This window comes from Globicephala melas, chromosome 7 (genome assembly GCF_963455315.2).
Source record: "Globicephala melas chromosome 7, mGloMel1.2, whole genome shotgun sequence".
In the NCBI taxonomy this organism is placed as follows: Eukaryota; Metazoa; Chordata; class Mammalia; order Artiodactyla; family Delphinidae; genus Globicephala; species Globicephala melas.
Window position 1 is genome coordinate 72,884,879 of NC_083320.1, and position 23,355 is coordinate 72,908,233.

Consider the following 23,355-nt stretch of genomic DNA (forward strand, 5'->3'; position numbering starts at 1 on the left):
ATGCAGCGTTTGCAGGTGTTTCCGGTGCTTTGGGATATGTTAGCTCTCCATCTTGCAGAACCCTCAGTAGACTTTCTTCTCACAACATTATTTCACAACTGTCTTCCTTCCTTACTAGTCCCCTTCCTTCTCAATATTTCATTTTTCATCTTATTATCTTCCCCCACTTCATACCAGTTTCTTTCCTTCCCTGGTAGTATATTTCGATCCTAGAGAGTCCCATATGTGCTATGACAACCTGAAAAGATAAATAGCCTTATTAAATGGTCTTTTACTGTCATTGAGATGCCAAAGTATTTGTACCAAGGGCAATGCATATTGGGTTGTTGCAGGCAGTCATTTTAGCATCACAGACTTTGATCCTATAGGAATATTTCCTGATTTTGCTCTTCTTCTCTTCTCTCTACTGAGTGTTTTAGATTTCATCATTGTTTCTGATAGCTATTGATGTGTTAGTCATATTCTCTTACTGCATTCCTGACTCTGATAAACTGTGCTTTGAAAAATAACCTTGGTTAATTATACTATCTTGAGGAAGAGTGCCCAGACTGGCTGATACAAAGATTCAGGCCTCTTTGGTAGATATATTCCTATATTGAAGATGAGAATATTAGGCAAAACAGTCTCTCTACTGGTAATCATAACCATACCCAGCTCCTTGCTCTGATTTCTCACTCACCAAGCAAGCTTCTTAGAGCCAGTGTGACTCCTTCTGTAGAACACAGAAGCCCATGTAGATTGCCAACCAGCAGGCGTGATTCCATCAGGCCATATCGCATGAACTTTCTTTCCAAAAATTAGGAAATTAGAATTTGGTATTATAAAAACCACAATACAGACCTCATTGAGCTTTTACTTTTTATTGTAGTAAAATATACTTATCATAACATTTACCATTTTAACCTTCTTTTGAGTGTACAAATCAGTGGCATTAGATACATTCACATGGTTTTGTAACCATCACCACTATCCATCCCAAACTGAAACTCTGTACCCATTAAACAATAACTCTCCCTTCCTCTTTCCCTCAGCCCCTCATAACCACTTCTTTCTCTTTGAATTTGACTATCTAGATACAATAATTGTCCTTTTGTGTCTGCCTTATTTCACTTAGCATAATGTCCACAAGGTTCATTCATGTTGTAGCATGTGACAGGATTTCATTGAGCCTTTACTTTTATTTTTAAATTTTATTTATTTATTTTTGTTTGGTTTACCTAAAATTTTTTTTTAATTTTTAAAGGTTACTTTCCATTTACAGTTATTAAAAAACATTGGCTATATTTCCTGTGTTGTACAATACATCCTTGAGCCTATTTTATACTTAACAGTTTGTACCTCCCATTGCCCCACCCTTATATTGCACCTCCCCCCAACCACCAGTTTATTCTCTACATCTGTGAGTCGAGCCTTTACATATATCCTCTGGGAGATAGAAGATTCTTTATTAGCCACAAAGCCATAAGGAGTTTTATCTAAATAGATACTGAGATCACTGCTGACATCTCTCACTCATCAGCCCTTTAAATGCCACTCTCTCCCACAGCTACTGCTCTGGCTCTGTCATGTTTGAACTTTCCTTAGCCTTTTAGCAAAAGAAAGACTTTGGAAGCACATTATCTTCACATGAGAAGGGAATTTTTATTCTGAAGTACGTAAGCTGTTTAACTTATTAGGTGAAAATTTGAAGGCACAGACCTTCACAGTAGGGGAGCTGCCTAGTCTAACAAGAAAGCAATGTCTTTGACAGCCCCAGCTTATCTTTACTCCATCTCTGCCCTGTGAGATGTGCCCTCCTACTGTGAGAGGGAGCTAGTCACGTCCTGGTCACCTACACCAGGTACAGATTTTTGTTACCAGTAATTATCTCAGCCTTACTCCTCCTCCTTCCTCTTACCCCTTCAGACTGCCAATCAGTCCCGCTCTATGTGTTTCAGCCACTTCCCTTTGCCTGGGAATAAGGTCCACACTCCTTACTCTGACTTTTAGGGCCTCACATAATAGAACCCCAAATCACCTTTCCAGATCCAGCAAAACAGGATTCTTTACTATTCTTATATGTGTCCTGTATTGTCCTCCTTTGTCTTATTTCATGCTTTTTCCTTTGATGGCAACACCTGCTTTAGAGTTTCTTTCAAAATTATGGCCCTTAAATAAAGTTCATCTCAAATATCCACCTTGTCCAAGGAACCCTTTCAAATTTTTCCATCTCCATTCAATCATTTCCCCTGGTAAGTCCTTAGAACACTTTTATTTCCACCTCTCTTTTCAAGTTTATCAGATTATCCTTGAATTGTAGTTATCCACACATTTGCCTTAGTGCCTCAAACTTAGTAGGCTGGGAATTGTCTAAAGGAGGTGACTGTGTCTTGCTTTCCCACAACACCTAGCACTGTGACTTGTGCAAAGTAGGTCCTTTATCAATATATTTGTTCTATCATTTACATGTTAACTTAGAGCATGTCCATGGCACTGCAACCTTGAATCAATCATGGAACCAGTTCTAGAATAGGTGTGACCTCTGGAGACCAAGGGGAAGGAAGGAGAAGGTAGGACCAGGCAGTGTAGGAGGCAGATCTGGCTAGTAGATTCGTGTCCACTGCTGATTATTTACCCAGAGTAAGTGGGACATGGGTAACATTTTGTTTACCCCATCATTGGTTCCTGTTGGTTACAATGTCGGGAGGAAGTGCAAATGCAAAGGACCTTAAACTCAGATGAAGAAATAAAGTTGGGGCTTCCCTGGTGGCACAGTGGTTGGGAGTCTGCCTGCCGATGCAGGGGACGTGGGTTCGTGCCCCAGTCCGGGAGGATCCCACATGCTGCGGAGCGGCTGGGCCCTTGAGCCATGGCCGCTGGGCCTGCGCGTCCGGAGCCTGTGCTCCACAGCAGTGAGAGGCCCGCGTACCGCACAAAAAAAAAGAAAGAAAGAAAGTGATATGGAAGTGAAAAGAAGAATCCAGATTTTTAAGGATTTGTACTTCCTTTTTTAACAGAGGAGAGAGCAAAATCAGATTACTCAGATGATTTCTGTAACTCTGAAATGTCCCCAGTGCTTCACAATGTTAATGATTAAGTTACTATAGAGAATAACAGATTTTCTAAGAAATTTTAGAAATTTAGAAAATAAATAGACACAATCTTAAATTACTACCTTCTGGAGGGTAATTTTTGACTAATCCTGTACAAACTAGATGATACTGGTTTCTAGATTGTTTGCCTGATGATTTTTTAAACTATGTTATACTTATAAAAATAATGTCCAAATCATATTTAAGGTTTCAGGGGAAAAGGTGATTTAATGGTGGGCTTTTATTCTCAAGTTAAAATTGCTATGCTCAGTTTTTAGAAAAATAAATGTTAAGTTGATTCCAGACTGAGCAACACCTATTTAGGAGGAGTGAAAAAGCAAATAAGAAATGAGGAATGGGCTTCCCTGGTGGCGCAGTAGTTGAGAGTCCGCCTGCCGATGCAGGGGGCACGGGTTCGTGCCCCGGTCCGGGAAGATCCCACATGCCGCGGAGCGGCTGGGCCCATGAGCCATGGCTGCTGAACCTGCGCGTCCGGAGCCTGTGCTCCACAATGGGAGAGGCCACAACAGTGAGAGGCCCACGCACCGATAAAAAAAAAAAAAGAAAGAAAGAAATGAGGAAAACCCTTGAGGAGTAAATAATGAAGCAGGTTGCAAATTATAAGTATTTTTAGTTCTTCATCTTAGGAGACATTGGATGGTAGACCCCCACTGGCCAATATTTTAGAATTCTTAAGAGATAGAGAAAGTCCAGGAGGACTGAGGAAAGAAATGTTTATAGAGTTTCTTTATTTTTTAAAAAGAACAAAGAGAGACCCTAATGACTAAGGATTGCATTTACTTAAGCTCTGATCCTGAGATGAAGATTGTAGATCAAGTCCTCAAAAAATCTACTTATGGTATAGACATCTAGAGGCACACAGGATCCTGGAGAGGAACAGGGTGGCTTTATGAAACTCAGTATGTCAGACAATTTTAATTTCCTTCCATGACAGGGTGATGGAACATGTAGCTTGGAGGCAAGCAATAGAGGCCATTTATCTGTCTTTTACTCAAGCTTTCAATTCTATCATACATGGGATGCCCAGCAGCCAGCCAAGAAAGTGTAAGTTGAACACCATGTTTTTCAAGCTGCAAGTCCTGGAGAGTTCCAGGAGAATTTTAAATACAAGCATACATTCTTGAATAGAGTGTTATATCTTTTTTTAAAGTGCTCTAGCAGTTAAGAAGAAAAATACTAACTTCTGTTTTGCAGTAAAAGAATTATAATTGAAAGATCTGCATATAGAATGACTTTAGCTTCTTACATTTTTCTGAATGGTTTTTGGTCCCCAAATGTATTTTGGAGGCTGTATTAATGGATCCCAGCAGGAACCAGATAGTACAATTAAACTGGGGAACTGAGAGAATTTCCTGAAAGGACTATCCACAAAGGGGTGGGCAGGATTTAGGGAACAACAAAGGGTGGTGTAGCTGGAACAGCTGTTACCAGCCCTGATGTGAGGGGTCTGGAAGGGAGCAATAACCAGAACCTAGAGGACAGCAGTATGACTAGGGACATCCAGAGGGACTGTGGCCTGTGGTAGGGGACACAGGTATCCTGCCATGACTCAGCCCAAGGAAAGTGTGCAAACCCATGAAATTATATGCAAACTCAGGGGTATACATGTGAATGTGCATTTTTCTGCTGAGCAGGTCCATAGATTTTTATCAACAGTCTCCAAAATGAATCCCAAATGTTAAGAGCTATGTTTTTAAAAGAAGGATATAAAATTTAAACTCACTTTGTTGTATTTCTGAAGTTGATAGTTTGTAGTCCTTGTTAAGTACCTACAGGGTGCAAAGCACTAAATAACATTCTATAACTGGATAAAAATGAACCAGGAGAAGTTATTGAGTGTATTTTGGACCAAAGATTGTGTTTTACTAAGATTGTGTTGTGTGTCAATGGTCTAGTGTGTTTGGGAGTGAAACATGGAGCAGAGGAACTGGTCTGGCTGTAGCAAATTACACATAGCAAATTACACTGAATAATATACACATGTTACTTGGAAAGGTTGGTCAAGGGATAACATTTGGGCAAAATTAACTTGACAGGTAGTCAGCTATGTATTTGCTTTAATTGGTTGATTGATTGTGGTTTTGTTTGTTTTTTGGGTTTTGTTTATATATGTACACACACACGTGTGTAATTCATATATATGATATATGTCTTAGCTGTGGGTACCATAACAAAATAACAATGACTGAGTGGCTTAAACAACAGAAATTTATTTTCTCACAGTTCTGGAAGCTACAGGTCCCAGACCAAGATTCCAGCTGATTCCATATCGGTTGAGAGCTCTCTTCCTGGTTTGCAGATGGCAACCTTCTCACTGCATCCTCACATGGACTTTTCTCAGTACATGTGTACAGAGAGAGAAAGAGAGTGAGCTCTCTGGTGTCCCTTCTGATAAGGACACTAATTCTATCAGATCAGGGCCCCATCATGTGACCTCATTTAACCTAATTCCTTATAGACCCCTATCTCCAAATATAGCAGCACTGAGGGTTAGATCTTCAACATAAGAATTTGGTGAGGGGAACACAAAAATTTAATCCATAACAATATATATAAATATATTAATATGTATAATTAATTCACTTTTACTGTGTCAGGCACTGTGCACGTTGCTGGAGATATAAAATGGTTAAGATATTCCTCTTTTTGGTGAGAATGCTAAAAATCTACTCTTAGCAAATTTCAAGTGTACAGCACAGAGTTAAACTATAGTCACCGTACTGTACATCAGATCCTCAAAACTTATCATCTTATAACTAGAAATTTGTACCGTTTGACCACTTAGACCAACATCTCCCCATTCCCTGCGCCCAGCCCTTGGTAATCACCATTCTACTCTCTGTTTCTATGAATCTGACTTTTTTTTTGGATTCCACATGTAAGTAATACCATACAGTATTTGTCTTTGTCTGGTTTATTTTACTTGGTATAATGCCCTCCAGTTTCATCCATGTTGTCACAAATGGCAGGATTTCCTTTTTTTATGGATAAATAATATTCCATTGTGTGTATCTATCTATCTATAAATAGATACAATGCATTGTGTGTATGTGTATATATATATATATATATATACACACATACATACACATATATAACGCACACATATATATAACACATTTTCTTTATCCATTCATCAGTCAACAGACACTTATGTTGTTTCCATAGCTTGGCTATTGCATGAAAGGTAACTATGTGAGGTGATGGATGTGTTAATTAACTTGATTGTGGTAATCATTCCACAATGTGTATATATTATCAAGTCATCATATTGTACACTTGAAAATGTATACATTTTAGCTGTCAACTATACCTCAGTTAGAGAAAAAAGATACTGTTCTTGTTGAGGAGTAAGAGTCAAGTAAAAGAGCTTGACCTTTATATAACTAGTCCCATGGAGGCACCATTGAAAGACTTCTAGAAGTTCAGCTGGAGGAGTGCCTGCCAGATTCCCAGACTCTTCATTCTTTTAAATCAGTGCCTTTTGACCCAGGCTGCACATCACCAGGGGAAATTTTTTTAATAGGGTTTCCCAGTCCCACTTCCAGAGATTCTCATTTAGCTGGTCTGAGATGGGGCCCCAAATGGTGGTTTTTGAAGGCTTCCCTGCTGACCCTAACGTGCAGCAGTGTTGAGAGCCACCTGGAGTAAAGGCACTGACACACACACCCCTTCCACACCCCACACCCCACACTCACCACTACACTACACTACACTCTGGCCTCTTGGAATCACGGCTAGTTGTTCTTCTTCTGATGATTAGTTCACATTTTGTCTTAGAGACGCTGTAAAATTTTTCTCTTTATGAAGCAGCTGCTAGGCAGCCCAGAGCCAATTCAGCGCCTCCTGTCTGCAGGTGCATAGACTGTATGCGATGCATCTTGGTATTAGCTTCAGGCTTTGTGCCAATGATGCCCATTCCCTTCCCTTTTCCTTTTTCTTTCCCACTTAGGTCTAATTTGTACTATCTTGATGTGCTTTTATTTATCCTTGTAAACTGTCTCTGATTCTTTTGGGGAAGAGGGAGAGATATGGATTTATAATGAATGAATGAACAAAGAAAAAACACACCAAAAATACATGCAACACCCATACACAGAAATCACCAGAAGAGTTTTTGCAAGCCTGTCTGTTTCTTGAATAGATTTCTAGGAGGGCGAGACTGAATGAGTGGAGAAGGTGGGGTTAGAGGTGAGGTGAAGAGCTGGCTCCCAGACTTAGCGCAGGAACAGGTGAGTAGTGACTGAATGCCTGCATCTGACAGCACTCCATGGCAGTCGAAGGGTAGAAGGAGGGCAGTCGAAGGGAGGCATGAGCCTCCCAAATGAAGACAAGCTGGGCAGCCATTATCCAAGTTCATGAGAAAGGACAAGTGTTCTCACATAGCCTACAAACGAGGACACATTGATATCTTCCTAGTGCAACCCTAGTTCTAAGGGAACTAGATGTGATGAACTGAGGGGGAATTAAACTTGGAGACCTTCCTGAAGGAGGTGAATCTAGGGTTTGGTTTTGACAGAGGGGAAAGACATGTGCTATAGCAGAAAGCAAGAAGTTCTAGACATCACCACAACTCTACACTGATGGTACAGAGGACTTTCCACCCCGTAAAATGAGATGTCCTGGGAGGGACAGCCAAGGAGAGCTGAGATGACAAGGGACTGAATAAGGAAAGGATAAGTCTCGTAAAGACTAGAGGCATTTTAGTGAGAGTTTATGAAGGAAATGTATGAAGCGGATTCATTCTTCATTTAACAAACATTTACTGAGCACCTAGAATGAGACAGGCACTGTTTGGGTGCTTGGGGTACAGCAGTAAATAAAACAAATGCAGCCTTTGTCCTCATGAGCCTTATAGCCTAGGCACATTAATTCTATAGAGACACAAATCATGACATAATTGCAAGCGGTGATGAGTAATTTAAGGAGGCTGCAGAGGGCGTTGTGGGAGGCTGTGGGTGGGGCTGGGAGGAAGCTGGCTTGAGGAGCAGGAGGGCTGTCCACTGGTGGACAGGTTGGAGAGCTATCTAGGAGAATCAACTCATAGGACTTGGCAATTGGTTGGATGTGGGAATGAGGAAGGCAGATTTGTCAAAGAGGTGTCCCAGGTTGCTGGCAGGTGCGTGCGCATACACACACCCTTCCACAGGAGCTGAGGGGAGGACTGACTGCGATTATTTCTTTCTTCTCTCTCTCATAACCTCTCCTCTTCTCTCAATAAAAAGGAAAATAAGATTTTCCAGGAACAGGTAAATAAAAGTTCATATTGAAGGCTTACGGAGAACAGTCTGAAGTAGTTTCCACCTGGTCTAAAAATATATATGAAACACAGTGAAAACCACACTAATGACCTCAGTGTTATTCTACCTTACTTTTAGTTCTGATGCTGGTATTTGATGGTGAATTACTGGGATACTTTAAAAATTGCACTCCAAGCATATCTATTGCCAAAAAAGTTCCCAAACTGATGCTCCTCTCAGGAGATTGTTTATTGTCTTTGATTACAAAGAGACAAAAGAGGTCTCTCTCATGGTTGGAATTAAATTTTATTTGAGCCACAACAATATAAATATATGTACACAATGTTACATGCTATTCAAGATTGTAAGCTCTCCTCCACCCTTCCGCCATCCATGCTTCCCAAGTCTTAAGTGTATCAGCCTTAGAAGAACCCCCCAGGAGGCATCAACTCATACAGAGCAAGGTGTATTCTCTAAGTGACACCATGCCTGCCAGAGGGTCAAACTGAGCAGGGGTACAGGTTGGGTGCAGGCAAGACCTGCTTCAAAGTCACACGAAAGGATGACTTTAACATCTTAAACGCAGGTCTAAATTCACTTGTTATTAATTCCTCAGCCTATGAAGTTAATATTGAAATGAAATTTTAAAAATACAGCCTTGGGCTTCCCTGGTGGCGCAGTGGTTGAGAGTCCGCCTGCCGATGCAGGGGACACAGGTTCGTGCCCCGGTCCGGGAAGATCCCACATGCCGCAGAGCGGCTGGGCCTGTGAGCCATGGCCGCTGAGCCTGCTCATCTGGAGCCTGTGCTCTGCAACGGGAGAGGCCACAACAGTGAGAGGCCCACAAACCGCAAAAAAAAAAAAAAAAAAGTACAGCCTCTTCAAAATGCATTTTCTTAAAAGAAAAAAAAATTGCTAGAAGGTGATTTAATCATTTGTGATTTCTGAAGAAAAATGAAGATCTTTCTTTGCATTTCCAAGGGTTTTCATTTGAAAATCAATGTGTGATCTAGAGTTGTTACTTTTTGTGATAAAATCACAAACATGGGCAAACCTAAGGCTCTAACCCTATTACGTGGTGCACTGAAATCCTGCAGGGGAAAAAAAAGAAGTATGGTCACATTTCCCTAAGTGTAGCTTTTTCATATAGACCTACATTACACTGACACTTTTTTTCTGTAAATATTTTGAATATGCATGATCAATTTCTGTCACTTGTCCAACATCTAGAAGTGCCTGACAACGTTCTAACATGAATTTCTGGATTAGTTTCAGAAACAGAGTGACGGGTAACTGTATCCACAAGTGGTTGATCTATTTTGATGTGAACCTAATTAATGCTGCATATGAAACTCCAAATGTCACAGTACAGGAGTTTTACAGTTTTAATTATTAGACTGACTTAGCTAACTCATTCTAAAATGAAATTTGAATTTAATTTAATGTAAGTTATTAAACTCTTTTACAATAAATTCTTTTTTTAAGAGAAAGGGTTGTATAAAATCATTCAATTATGATTTTAGCGTGTGGATGAGAACTATATAAAAATGCCACAAATAATATATGACTTCAACATTATGACTGAAACTACAAACTTGCAGGGAAGGATTGGGCTGCCCAGCTATGATGTCTGGTCACGAAGTCCAAGCCGCTGTTTGATGAATCTGGAGATTAGGAGCTGAGGCCGTTTCTGGTACTCCACCAGAACATCATGGGGAGAGTTGATCTGGTCGCATTCAAGTCTGTTGAGAAGTGTCACACAGACCACAGCAGCTAGAAGAGCAAATAAGACCATTACCAAACAAATGGGTTTATCTTTTGCATAGAAACATTAACCAGACACCCCCGTGTCCCTAGCACATGTACTTTGTGTTGTTTTCCTTTTCCATAAATGCAATCTACTGAAGCTTCCAGACTTCCATATGAATTATAATTCATATTTCTGTGGACTCCCACCAAACACTCCACCTAAATAAGTTAATTGAAATAATTTTCAGCACTCTCCCTTCTCCTTTCCCCTATAATTGGCTACATTAAGGCTTAGAAAAGATTTGTGTTCAAGATAATAACAAGGAGGGATCTTTGCCATTCCAAGATACACAAACCTCCAGCTTTCTATCCCATTTCCAATTCTTAGAGCAGGCTTTTCTTTTTCTTTTTTCTTTTTTTAAACATCTTTATTGGAGTATAACTGCTTTACAATGGTATGTTAGTTTCTGCTTTATAACAAAGTGAATCAGCTATACACATACATGTATCCCCATATCCCCTCCCTCTGCGTCTCCCTCCCATCCTCCCTATTCCACCCCTCTAGGTGGTCACAAAGCACCGAGCTGATCTCCCTGTGCTATGCAGCTGCTTCCCACTAGCTATCTATTTTACATTTGGTAGTGTATATATGTCCATGCCACACACTCACTTCATCCCAGCTTACCCTTCCCCCTCCCCGTGTCCTCAAGTCCATTCTCTACGTCAAGCAGACTTTTCTTACTTCAGGATATAACTAGAGAGCTAGCCATTTTTTTCCTGAGATGACATTTTACTCCTTGGTGCAGTGTTTGAGTTTGCCTACTGGAGAGGGAAGTAAATAGAGAAGAGATATGGCCACTAACCTTGGGAAATAGCAATAAAGGCGAGTACTGACTCTTTTGAAATCTGAGAAAAAAAAATGAAATGATATGCTTAAATGAAATGATATGCATAAATGATATGCTTAAGAATCAGCTCCATGAAGGAGCACATTTATTAGCATTTAGTTTCTAAAGAATGAGGACAAAATCTTGTGATAGTTACAAAACTAGGGGGAAAGAGCAAACATCTTTCTTTTAAAAAAAAAGAAATTCTCATTTTTGAAAACACACCATAAAAGCGGCGTCTTTGGTTTGTTCCAGCAAGAACAAGAAAGAGACATTGGGTCCCCTGCAAATTCTTTATCATCAGTTTCACATGAAATCTTTGATTTCAAGGAATGTGGTTATACACATTGAAATCAGTGACAACCACTTTGAATTGATAGCAGTGTCACAATCTCTATGTTCATCTGCATCATTTTAAAAAGGATTTCAGTGGATCTGGGATTAGATGTAGCTACAGTCACAAGCTTTGAGGTCATGAAGATAAAGTTGGGTTTGAGTGTGATATTTATTTCTTTGACTTCTACACTATCTCAGACTTCTGGATTTGAGAAGGCGAAATGGACTGTAATCAGAATAGATGCTTTCTTTTTTGTTTGGTTTAGCTCTTGCTATATGCTGGATATTTATGATACCATTTAGACCTCATAGCTGTGCCATGAGCTAGCTCTTATTTTTATCCCCTTTGGACAAATGATGAAATGAGGGCTCAGGGAGGTAAAATGGCCCAGTAGGACACAGCTAGTAAATAACCAGTCAATTCCCAGCTTCATAAACTGCTGAGAAGACACTCTACCTCCCATCCCTCCTCCTCTGCACATGGCAAACCATAAGGCAGACAGATCAGTCAAACTGACCCTCCTGTTCAGTGAACTGAAAAGCAATTGAAAATATCCAACTTGAGCTGAGTCAAGTATTTTCATCACCTAGTACCCTGTTTATTCAAAACTCATTCAGTTGTAAAGCAAGTTGGCCCAACAGGTAAACAAGTAAATGGAAGAGCTAGAAACTTCCTTGGCTTTTCAAGTTAATAATCAGCAAGTCTGTGATGGCTGACATGAGCTGGTGGTAGCAGGGAAAAGATGAAAGTCCTTCTCTAATCCTTCACTTGGCAGAAGGATAAAAGGAAACACGTGCTCTGTACTTGTCAAGGAGCGGGGAGCTGACTTGACTTAACGTCTTCTCCGGCTATTTCAAGGGTGAGGCCAAAGAGGGACAAGAACAGGTCGTCGCGATCTCAGTGGTGTTTTCTTGATGCTAGAGGACCCATTAACAAGCAGCCTGTAATAATCTTGTCGTCTAAAATTACTATTTCCACAAGCAATTAAAAGGGACTAATTTACCCAAAACAATTTGTCAAAGTTAAGCCTGACAGCTTTGCTACCATAATCCTCAGGTTGGGCAGGGAGTATGGCTCCTGCAGAGAGGCATTCAGTGACCTAGCTGTCACCAAGGAGGTTGTCAGCTAACTGACCTCAGGCTGCAATGGGATGGGAACACACCAGTGTTAACGTGAAGCTCAATGTACCCTCGGCCACACCAGGAACTCCCAGTGATTCTAACTCTTTGATTGTTTTTGGTCCCTTTGCAAATCTGATGAAAGTTGTTAACTGCAACCTCTTTTCACAAAAATACACATATGCACATACACACAAAATATTGTATATAATTTCAAGCGTTTCAGGGCTCCTGAAGCCCACCCTGAATTATTAGAAATCTATGGTCCCCCATGGATCCCTGCTTTAGCTCCACCTCTGTGATTCAGAATGGAGTTCCAGGAAGGTTTTCCAATGAATTGTAGGCAAAGGCAGCAATGTGAGGCAGAAACTCCCTGTGCACAGCAGAACCAAACAGGGCTGGGTCTCAGAAAATGGCAAAGCAGCAAAGGTTGGCTTTGGAGTGTCCAGCCTGGCCCTTAGGACTGCCCCTCTCCCACCTCTCCCCGGCCCTTTACAGGGAGCCCTTCACTTCTCAAGGTTTGAGCTTTTTAGGCAGACCCCATCTTTATTCCTCAGGTGCCTGGTATATAAAACACAGAAACCTCAACAACCCAGAACCTTTGCACTTCCTCTGTCTCCTCTGAGACGTCTATCTCAGGCTGTTGACTGCTAATCAAAAACCAAGTGGAGAAAATTTATATTCAAAGGATCTGATCAAAGCTAAGGAGCATAGGAACAAGTTGTTCGTCTAGACTGGCATTTCTGAAAATGTGCTCCACTGGCCACTTGCGTCAGAACTAGAACTTGTTAATAATGCAGATTTTTAGGCTTTATCACAGACATACAGAAAAAGGAGTGAGGAATAAGAAAGGGCAGTTAATCTGTACTTAAAACAAGAAACTCAGTTAAATTATTTGCACATTGATATTTGACAGCTATTGCGTTAAAGACTTTAAACTCTATCCTGAATTAAATTAAAGCAAATGTTCATACCTGCACCCTAGTACTTTAGGTTCGCAGAGAACCAAGATTTAGCATTAACTCTATCAAAAATTGTCCCATATCTTTTATAAAAGTGTTACTAAAGACACTGTCGATGTAATATAGCTGATAATTTCACTTAAGTTTAACATTTGGATAACGTTTTTATGACAAACCTTAAATGCTTTCTTTATAAGCTAATGAGAGCTGTGTAACTCAAAGTGTTTCCATTTTCAACTTGGCCTCTAGGAAAGTCAGAACTAAATCTAAGTATTTAGATTTAGTATTGCCCTACCAGGTAGCTCTTTGATATTGAGAGCTCCCCATCCACTCCCTTAAATACATGCCTCTTATTCTCTTTACCTTTGCTTAAATTATTTATACATTCATCTTTTATTGAAAGCTGCTGCTAATGCCTTTTAGAAAAAGGAGAAAGTATAAGTAATCTGTCGATAGATAAATATGATACTCTTTTATACCTATGGAATAGTGCCAGGAAAGGGGGTGAGGAGGCAGGAGATAACAGGGCTAGTCCATCTTCGTTTTGATCTGGCTGTGTTTCCTTAGACAGGTCACTTTTTACTCTCTGGGTCTTATTTCATTCTCTGAGAAAGGAGCAGGTTGGACCTCAAAGGTCTTGCTCAGCTTCTGTGCCTCACATTATCTTGGTATGAGGACCATGCTGTCATCTCCAGGAGGTCCAGCTGCAAACTTGGGGACTTGCGCTTCTGCTGGGTGCTGGACCTCCAACCAGAGATGTGTCAGGATGGGCAGAGGATGTGCCTGCTGTGCTAGGGGCAGAGGCTCCAACAGGGAGAACCCAGGGAGCCCCACTGAGGTCACAGGTGGGAAGAGGCAGGTCACAGGTAATGCCAACACACAAAAAGTTGAATCTGTGGCCCCAAATCATTCTCTAACGTGTGAGTGTGTTGGTACAGGAAGGCAGGAGTAGGATAGAGGACAGGAGAGTAGAATTAAAATGAATCAAACAAAACTCTAGACACAGACCTTGATTTAAAATATGTAAAAACCAGCAAAGCAAGAAGAAACAATTTTTTAAAATCCTGTCTTTATAAGCGTAATAAATGAATTACTTACCATTTATGCTTGATTTCCCAGACACACTGACTTATTTTCTTGGTAAAATAATAACTGTGCATACTACTGAATAAGTATCAATGTAATGCTTTATTTGATTCCAACACTAACCATCTTGGTATGTGGTTAGCCCTTAGGGGATTTGCTTTCTTTCTAAAGTAGCACAGCTAACTTTTAAAATAGAAAAACCTGCAGGGTTTTTTGTTTGTTTGTTTTTTTGGTTCCTCTGAATAGAGATCTGAACCTTGTGCATCCATGGGAGGCTGCTGGGAAGACTCAGCAGGGCATGGTGCAAAGGGACCTCAAGTCAGACAGAGCTCGGTTCCAATTCCAGTCCAGCTACTTCTTATTTACTGTGAGAACTTGGGAAAGTTATTTAACCTCTCTGAGCCACAGTATCTCTCAGGAGATACTGTGAGGGTGAAGAGCTGCAGTGGGTTGCCTTTTGCCTTTGTGTAATAATATTTCAAAACCCCAATTTTCCTCATTTTTGAATTAAGAAACAGTCCAGTTCCAGACTGAGTATAATCTTTAATCCTTGTTGTAATATCTTCTTTACTTTATCAGTGATCATCCTGCAGTTCCCAGAGCCCAATAGCCTTCATTTCTGGGACCAGCAGAAGGATATAAAATGGAATTAAAGCCAGATTCTGCTCCCTTTCACTGAGCTGTAATATTATGAAGACTGAATACATTCCCAAAGTTCCCAGTATCTGTCAAAAGAAATAACACTGAATTCTTCCATTACCCTTAAAGAAAATCCACTGTGAGTGCTGCCAACAACTAAAGACAAAGATTTAAGTGAAACTAATCTTGGATAAATATTATGTTTCGTATATTGTCATGCAAGCAAGCTTGTGTCAAAAGGCAGCAGGCACTGTCTTTTAAAGATGGGTAAAAATTGAACGTACTTATCACAAGTTCACAGTGCAAAAGGATTAACATCTTTAATCAGAATGTTAGGGGTTTAATTAAAGTAGATTTTGCTTTAAGAGAGGGACAGATATATGCATATTATAAAACCATAGATGAATGCATTCATACAGCATTGTACAGTGGGTTTACCTTGTTCTGAAGGTTCAGCCTTTCAAGGTAGAATAATTTTGTGACGGCCACTATTTCCCTCACCCAAGTCCTTCTTAAAGCAACAATGGATTCCCACTATTATTTTTCAGGATAATGAGATCAGGATAACAGTAGTGACTTAGGGGTGTCCGTGGTCCCATTTCAAGCAGTTTGTCCACCTATCAAATATCAGGAGATCCACGGGCTACAGCTATAGCAGAAGTATTGTATGAAACTTACAGCAAAGGGAGGCTTAACTTTAAGGCTTTGCCTCTTCCTAGTTGGACAATTTTGTGACACTCCGAAGTCCTTTAGAAAATTCCAAGCCATAAATGTAGCTGGGTAATGAAGGAACCAGTTGAATTTGTTATAGCCGTCTTCCACGGTCAGTAGGGGTTGAGTGGTCATTCTGTTCACTCATTTGTTCATTCATTTAGTAAATATTTATTGAATGCCCATATGGCAGATATTATTCTAAGTGCTAGAGATATAGCCAAAAAAATGACAAACAAGGTCCCTGTTCTCATGCTACTTATACTGTAATGGAGAAAGATGCTAAATACATACCTCCATGCATTAATACATGTAAAATAATATGTAAGTTAATATATAAAGAAAACAGAAATGGAGTCTGGTATAGTGGTAAATGTGATGCAGAGAAATGAAGTGGAATGAGTGAATGAGTGAGTAAGTAGAATGAATGTGGGTAAGTTTAGTTTAGGTAGTCATGCAAAACTTCTCTGATGAAGTGAGACTTAAGGTGAGATCTTATATTAATCATAAAGATAAGAAGTGGTAATCCATGTGGTCCCAGGTGAATGCAGAAAGATCTGTTTTTGCACCGGTCCAAAGTCAATGACTGACTCCTCTGAGTTAGGACAGTGAGCCTCTAGAAGACTCTTGTTTAAATAAAAAGTTGTTATTTATTAGCCATCATTGCCTTACTATGAAGTCAGATTGGTTATCCAGTCATCTGGTAGTATTAAAGGGACATAAAAAGACCATTAGAGAAGGCTGTCTGGAGAGACTGGGTGGAAAGGGCCATTGCTGACAGTGGGAGAGGGATTGAGGGGGAGGGGCACTAGGCCTGGGAGCCCTGAGCGTTCGGTGCCAGATGAAACACATTTTCCAGTGTCGCTTAGCATTGGTATATAACCTCCCTAATAAGTATGTTAAAACAGCTGCTTGTGAAGTCTCTCTCAGCCCTTCCCCAAAGCAAGCTTTTCTACCTCATACAGAGCTTTTCCAAGCTTCACTGCTTTTGCGGAAGGATATAATGAAGTGGGGATGAAAGATAGGAACATGGTAGCATCATATGCATGGGGTTTTGGTCTGTTTCCTTGGTGGTTGATCTTCCAGGTGTTGATCTTCCTGTACCAGGAGTGCACCTTTGGAAATGGTGGTGTCTGAGGTAGATAAAGAGTCCCTGTCACCATGAAGAAATTTGGACAGAAATACTCCCAAGAACTGCAGAATTACAGATACAACCTTTAGTGTGCATGTTGGCAGCCCAGAAAGGGTCTGCTCAATGGAAAGGCTGCAGCAGTGGCCTGGAAGAGAGCTATTGGCAGGCTGAAATCAGCTACCAACAGCTCCAATAGCAGCAGAAAAAGGAAAGCGCAGCATGGGGCAAGCTAGAGAGGACAGAGTCCGGGAAGGTACCTGCAGCTGGCAGAGAAAGCAAGGTCACAAGGATTCGTGGCAAGGACAAAAAAATCCCTCATAACAGAATAACGTCGCCGAAGCTTTGGCAACACCCTCAAAGAGAGAAAGACTAGGGTCCGGGGTTCACAAGCCTAGAACTCTCTGGCTGCCTCTTAAGAAAGAACTGATGCTCATCACTAAACTTACATCAGGGCAGCAGTTCGTGACGTGGCATTTTATGTTGGACTAAACTGGTTACCAAATTTTCCTCCATCTGCATATCAGGTGGAGCCATGACTCAAGTGACCTCTTGCTGTTTCCATAAGAAAGAAATGTGAGGAAGCATTTCCTGGAGCAGAAATATCTGAATCCAGGTGTTCCTGCAGGTCATGTGCTGGTTAGGCTGCGGCTCAGGAAAGGGCAAGCTGCCCGCCGCTGGGGCTCCCACTCCCACTAACTTGTGGAGAGAAAAGCAGATGCTATTGTTTCCCTGAAAGGAGGTATTAATGATGGCCTTCTAAAGAGGACAAGGATGCACTTGCATCCTTTACTCATATGTTACCAGGATTTGTGTGTACGTTCATTCTGAGATGAGAGTAGTGGTTCTACAATTAATCTCTTCTTGTGACCTATAACTCCTGTCTAAAATGTTACCGCATACATTTTGTTTGTAGTTTTGTATATTAAAATTGATTGACAATAAGGACAAGTATTAGAATTAAAGTTCCACTTGTGATCAAATAAGGCATTATTCAGCTGTAATTCTTTACTTCTTTGAAGATTTCTTTGGGGCTGGGACACTAGACTCTCCAGGTATACTGCCAATTGCACTGACGACTCTTCCTTAGTTTCTGCTGGATCTCCCTCACCTCCCTGACTTTTTCATCTGTTTCTACACTCAGGCACTTTGTCATCTCATTTGTTACATGGCTTTAAATGCCATCTATATGCTGTCAACTTCCAATTTTATTTCCCCAGTCCAAATTTCTCACCTAAACTCCAGATTCATAAATCCACCTGCTCACTTAGCCTCCATTTGATGTCTACTACAGTACCGCCAAATCCTCACCCAATTTTTTCTATCCCAACTGTGATAACTCCATCCTTCCAGCTGTTCAGGCCAAAAACCTGGAAATCATTTTTCACTAGCATTTCGCTCCAAATTCCCATCAAATTGTCAACAAATCCTGTTGGATTTGCCTTCAAGATGTATCTAGCATATGACTACTTCTCACCTCCTCCACTGTTGTTGTACTGGTCTATCATCTCTCCCTAGACTACTATATCAGCCCTCTTACTTCTCTCCCTGCTTCTGCCCTTAACCCCAGTAGGATCTTCCCAGATCAGCAGCCAGTGTGCTCCTGTTCAAACGCAAGCCAGATCCCGTCACCTCTCTATTCAAAGCAATGACTTCTCATATCTCTCAGAGTGAAAGTCACAGTTGTCATAGGGACCACACAGTCCATACTCCCTCCATCTCCTACCCTCTCCACTGCTGTCACTCCCCTCCAGTCACACTGGTCTCCCTGTTTCTCTGTCACACTCTGAATGCTCCTGCCTGGTAACCTTAGATTTGCATTTCCTGGACTCCTTTTGCCCAGACACCCACGTGGCATTTTCCTAAATGGCACCTTTTCTGTGTACCCTTCCCTATTTTAATGTATGGTTTCCCTCCCTACCTTGGCTGTCCCTGTGCCCTTTCCCTGCCTTATTTCTCACCATCATGCTCCTCAGCATCTAACATATTACCATATTATTATAGATTGCTCTCTGTTGTTGTTTGTCTCCCCCCTAGACTCCGCAAGGGCAGAGATTCTGTCTGTGTCATCCTCTGCTGTGTCCCTACTGCTTGGGTGCTCAGGCCACTGGTTGATGCACAGAAGTCCTTCTTTCTTTAGGAAGATAATAATTGAGACAAATCTTATCAGCCAAAGATTTGATTTAAAAATCAAGCTTCTTGTATTGTGCTATGCACTCAGTAGGTACACTATAAAACACGTTTGATAGGTGACATATTCTATGGGCTCTTTTCTGAAAAAAAAAAAAAAACTATGAATTCTAAAAAAAGTTGCTCCAACATTTTCTTAGACATCATTGTTCATATTTGGAGACTGCTTCCCACTCAAAAATAATATTTTAGATGGTGCTATTTTGCTTTAGGTCTGAGGCTTTCATAGCCAATTTAATAAAGAATATTTTATTAACTTTTCAGGTTTACCTCTTCCATCCATAAAACTTGAATTTTTTTTTAACATCTTTATTGGAGTATAATTGCTTTACAATGGTCTGTTAGTTTCTGCTTTATAACAAAGTGAATCAGTTATACATATACATATGTTCCCATATCTCTTCCCTCTTGAGTCTCCCTCCCTCCCACCCTCCCTATCCCACCCCTCTAGGTGGTCACAAAGCACCGAGCTGATCTCCCTGTGCTATGCGGCTGCTTCCCACTAGCTATCTATTTTACGTTTGGTAGTGTATATATGTCCATGCCACTCTCTCACTTTGTCACAGCTTACCCTTCCCCCTCCCCATATCCTCAAGTCCATTCTCTAATAGGTCTGTGTCTTTATTCCCGTCTTACCCCTAGGTTCTTCATGACATTTTTTTTTCTCAGATTCCATATATATGTGTTAGCATACGGTATTTGTCTTTCTCTTTCTGACTTACTTCACTCTGTATGACAGACTTTAGGTCCATCCACCTCACTACAAATAGCTCAATTTCGTTTCTTTTTATGGCCGAGTAATATTCCATTGTATATATGTGCCACATCTTCTTTATCCATTCATCTGATAATGGACACTTAGGTTGCTTCTGTCTCCTGGCTATTGTAAATAGAGCTGCAATGAACATTTTGGTACATGACTCTTTTTGAATTATGGTTTTCTCAGGGTATATGCCCAGTAGTGGGATTGCTGGGTCATATGGTAGTTCTATTTGTAGTTTTTTAAGGAACCTCCATTCTGTTCTCCATAGTGGCTGTATCAATTTACATTCCCACCAACAGTGCAAGAGGGTTCCCTTTTCTCCACACCCTCTCCAGCATTTATTGTTTGTAGATTTTTTAATCTAGAGGATGACTATGAAAATAATTTAAAATCACAAAGAATAGTTATATTGATTAGTCCTTGTGAAAATTATGTTTTACTTCAGTAGGTTTTCTTGGTGTTGGTCAGAGATTAGTGGTTCTATTGGAATAATTTCACCAAAAATAAAAATGCATGCCACGCACATATTTGGTTTCTTAATGCCACTCTCCACCCAAAGGAAGCAGAGATTCTTGGAGAAATGGCTGATCCCAGACCTGAGGCAAGGAAAGTGTAAGTGGTACCTAAGAATCCCGTTGTGCCTGAAAGCAAGAAAATTCTCAAGAGTTAAGAGAATTATGTCAGAAGGACAGAAGAGTGCACTAGAAGGGGCTCTTCCTGGCCACATTTGGGATAATTTGAGTATCAAAAAGAATAATGACAGAAACTGCTTATAACACACTGCTTTGAACAAAATCCACCAAACAATAACGACTCCCTGCCACCAAAAAGAAAAAAGAGAGAGAAGAGCGTGAGAAAGAAAGGCTCTTCTTAAAACAATGCTAGCTAACAAACGTAGGAGGAATGATGGAATTAGAAAAGCATCATTTGTATTCCATGCTAAAATCACTGGGAAAAGATGATTGGGTTACAGGATATTCGTTCACACAGTGCCAGATTATCATCCCAGAAGTTACTTGCTACTTTCAGAGAGAAAACATTAATTTTTCAGAGGAGGGAGATGGGCAGTTACCCCTTGAGCCAAGTGATCCAACTTGAAATTACTAACAGTGGAATATCTTCACATTACCTTTCCCTGATGTGGTGCAATGGAAAGTTTACATTACTATGAAGTGTTCTTACCACATAGCTGAATCTAATCAAGCCACTAGACTTTACTTCTGCTTTACAGGAAATAAAGTGAAATCCCACGATGACGAGTACAGACAAATCTAGAACATGGATGTTCTACAAGATAACTGCCTGAACTTCTCAAAAATTCCTCTGTCCTGGGGAAAAAAGAAAAGTAGGGAAACTATTCTAGATGTAAAAGTATAGAGATACAATAACTAAGCAATACAGTGTATAAAGTTAATTCAATATTAGATTAAAATAATCTTTAAAGATTTTTAGGAAAATCAGAAAATTTAAAAATGGAATGGATGTTAAATGATGTTATGAAATGATTTTTACTTTATTTTTTTTTTTGGTTTGATAATTGTATTGTGGTCATTAGGAGGACATCCTTATTCTTAGGAAATGATGCTAAGTTACAAGAGTTAAGTGACATAATATTTATAATTTATATACAATGATTCAGGAGAAAAAAGCAAATAGGTGTGTTTGTGTACATGTGTGTATATATATGTATGTATATATATATACACACACACATACACAGTATTCTTTCAATTTTTCTGTATTATTGATTTTTTTTTCAAAATAAAAAAGTTGGGAAAAGCAAAAGTGCATGTAAATTAACTCTAAAAACACACTACTCCACTGATGTTTTGTCCTTTGATGGACTATTTTAGGAATATTTTATTTGTGTCATGTCTCAGTAAATTCAGTTGTAGTAGAAAACAGCTTCCACTACCAGGATGAAGAAAGCAGAACAATCTATGAAGTCTTGGCTATGTAACCCACTAGCTGGTGACCTTGGGCAACTTAACTTTTGACCCTTGAGGCTTGGTTTCCTCATTTGCATAACAAATAATGTCCTGCCCACTCACAAGATATTATGAGATAACCGTGCATTCAACCCAAAGTAATCTATAGCTGGATTCCTTTTTCTTCTCCTGGAGAGTGAAAATAACTTCATGAAAGAGGAGAATTTGACCCTTAGGCATTCATGAAAGTCTTACCTTTTAGACCACAAAGTCTACACATGGCCGCAAACACCGTAGATTCCATTTCGATATTCCTGATGCCGGCATTATATGCTCTTTTCAAGTAATCTAACCCCTTTTCTCTGGAAAAGGAGCACAGCGCTCCATCTAGTCGACCCTGGCCTGAAAGAGAATGGAGAATGTTTAGCGACTTGATGTCCCACGGTGGCTGTGGCATCACTAAGAGGCTTGCTGTCAGCCCAAGTGCTCTGTGGCTGACTCTAACTCATGGGCCTGCACCCCAGGTAGGATAAATCTGGCCATCTGAATCATCCTATCAAAGGACCTGGGGCAAGGCTGTGCGCAGCTCAAGAGTCTCACACAGGAATCTCCATGGCACTGAGCTCCCCCAGCTCTGGGACAAGTGACCATTGAATGGCCGCAGCAGCCAGCACTGTGCCCAGAGACAGTAGGACCTGGAGGGTCTCTGGAAGATCTGCCCTTTGAGGAAAATCTCAGGTTGCACCTGCGACTGGCGGCTGGCCCAGGGACCGGTGCTGGGGAAGAAGAAAAGGCTCCAAGCCCCAGTGATGATCCTAAGCTACTTGAGGATCAGGGTGGTGGTTTGGACATTGCAGCTCCATCTGTGCATCATGACCATGGTAACCATACACAGATGGTCGATTTGTCCACCTTTTCCCTGCCACACACCTCAGGCTGCACGCCATTCTTTTGCGATCACATTTTCCCTTCTAGGCTGCTCTCGGTGTTTACTTAGCACTTGAATTCCATCTGTACCAACCAGTGGGGCCAGAAGGAGGTGGAGAAAAGCCTGATGCTGTTACTCCTCCTCCACCGTGGCTGCGCTTGGGACAGGCTTCACCGCATCCCACCCCCAAGGGCGTCCTCTTGAAGTAGGGAGGCCAGTAGACTCTGTCACCATCTATATTGCAAAATCCTCTTTTTTATTTTTTTGCGGTACGTGGGCCTCTCACTGTTGTGGCCTCTCCCGTTGCGGAGCACAGGCCCCGGACGCGCAGGCTCAGCAGCCATGGCTCACGGGCCCAGCCACTCCGCGGCATGTGGGATCTTCCTGGACCGGGGCACGAACCTGTGCCCCCTGCATTGGCAGGCGGACTCTCAACCACTGCGCGACCAGGGAAGCCCCTCTTTTTTCCCTTTCCTGTATCTTTCATGCTATTTCCATCCTTGCTGTCTGCTTCTGCTTGTGCCCTCCTTCTTAGGCTGCCTGCCAACACCTCTAATGCAGTGCTATTTTAGCCGATTCAGACTCAGATGTCCCAC

The 23,355-nt window shown here is 40.9% G+C and overlaps 2 protein-coding genes across 3 annotated transcripts in view; one reads left to right on the forward strand and one right to left on the reverse strand.

The window, feature by feature from the left end:
- The window catches only part of CCDC148 (coiled-coil domain containing 148), a 480,287-nt gene that overhangs the window by 297,538 nt on the left and 159,394 nt on the right, over positions 1–23,355 (forward strand). Inside the window, exon 15 of one of the 2 annotated variants that reach the window (XM_060302422.1) lies at positions 4,027–4,136. The exons of the other annotated variant lie outside the window; for it this stretch is intronic. Within the exon in view, the coding sequence (XP_060158405.1) occupies positions 4,027–4,136 (110 nt within the window). The remainder of the gene's footprint in view (positions 1–4,026; positions 4,137–23,355) is intronic. 2 annotated transcript variants of the gene reach the window in all.
- The window catches only part of UPP2 (uridine phosphorylase 2), a 42,585-nt gene continuing 29,183 nt past the window's right edge, over positions 9,954–23,355 (reverse strand). Inside the window, exons 6-7 of the mRNA XM_030849832.1 lie at positions 22,087–22,233; positions 9,954–10,105 (exon numbers count right to left, since the gene is read on the reverse strand). Coding sequence (XP_030705692.1) covers positions 9,954–10,105; positions 22,087–22,233 — 299 coding nt within the window. The remainder of the gene's footprint in view (positions 10,106–22,086; positions 22,234–23,355) is intronic.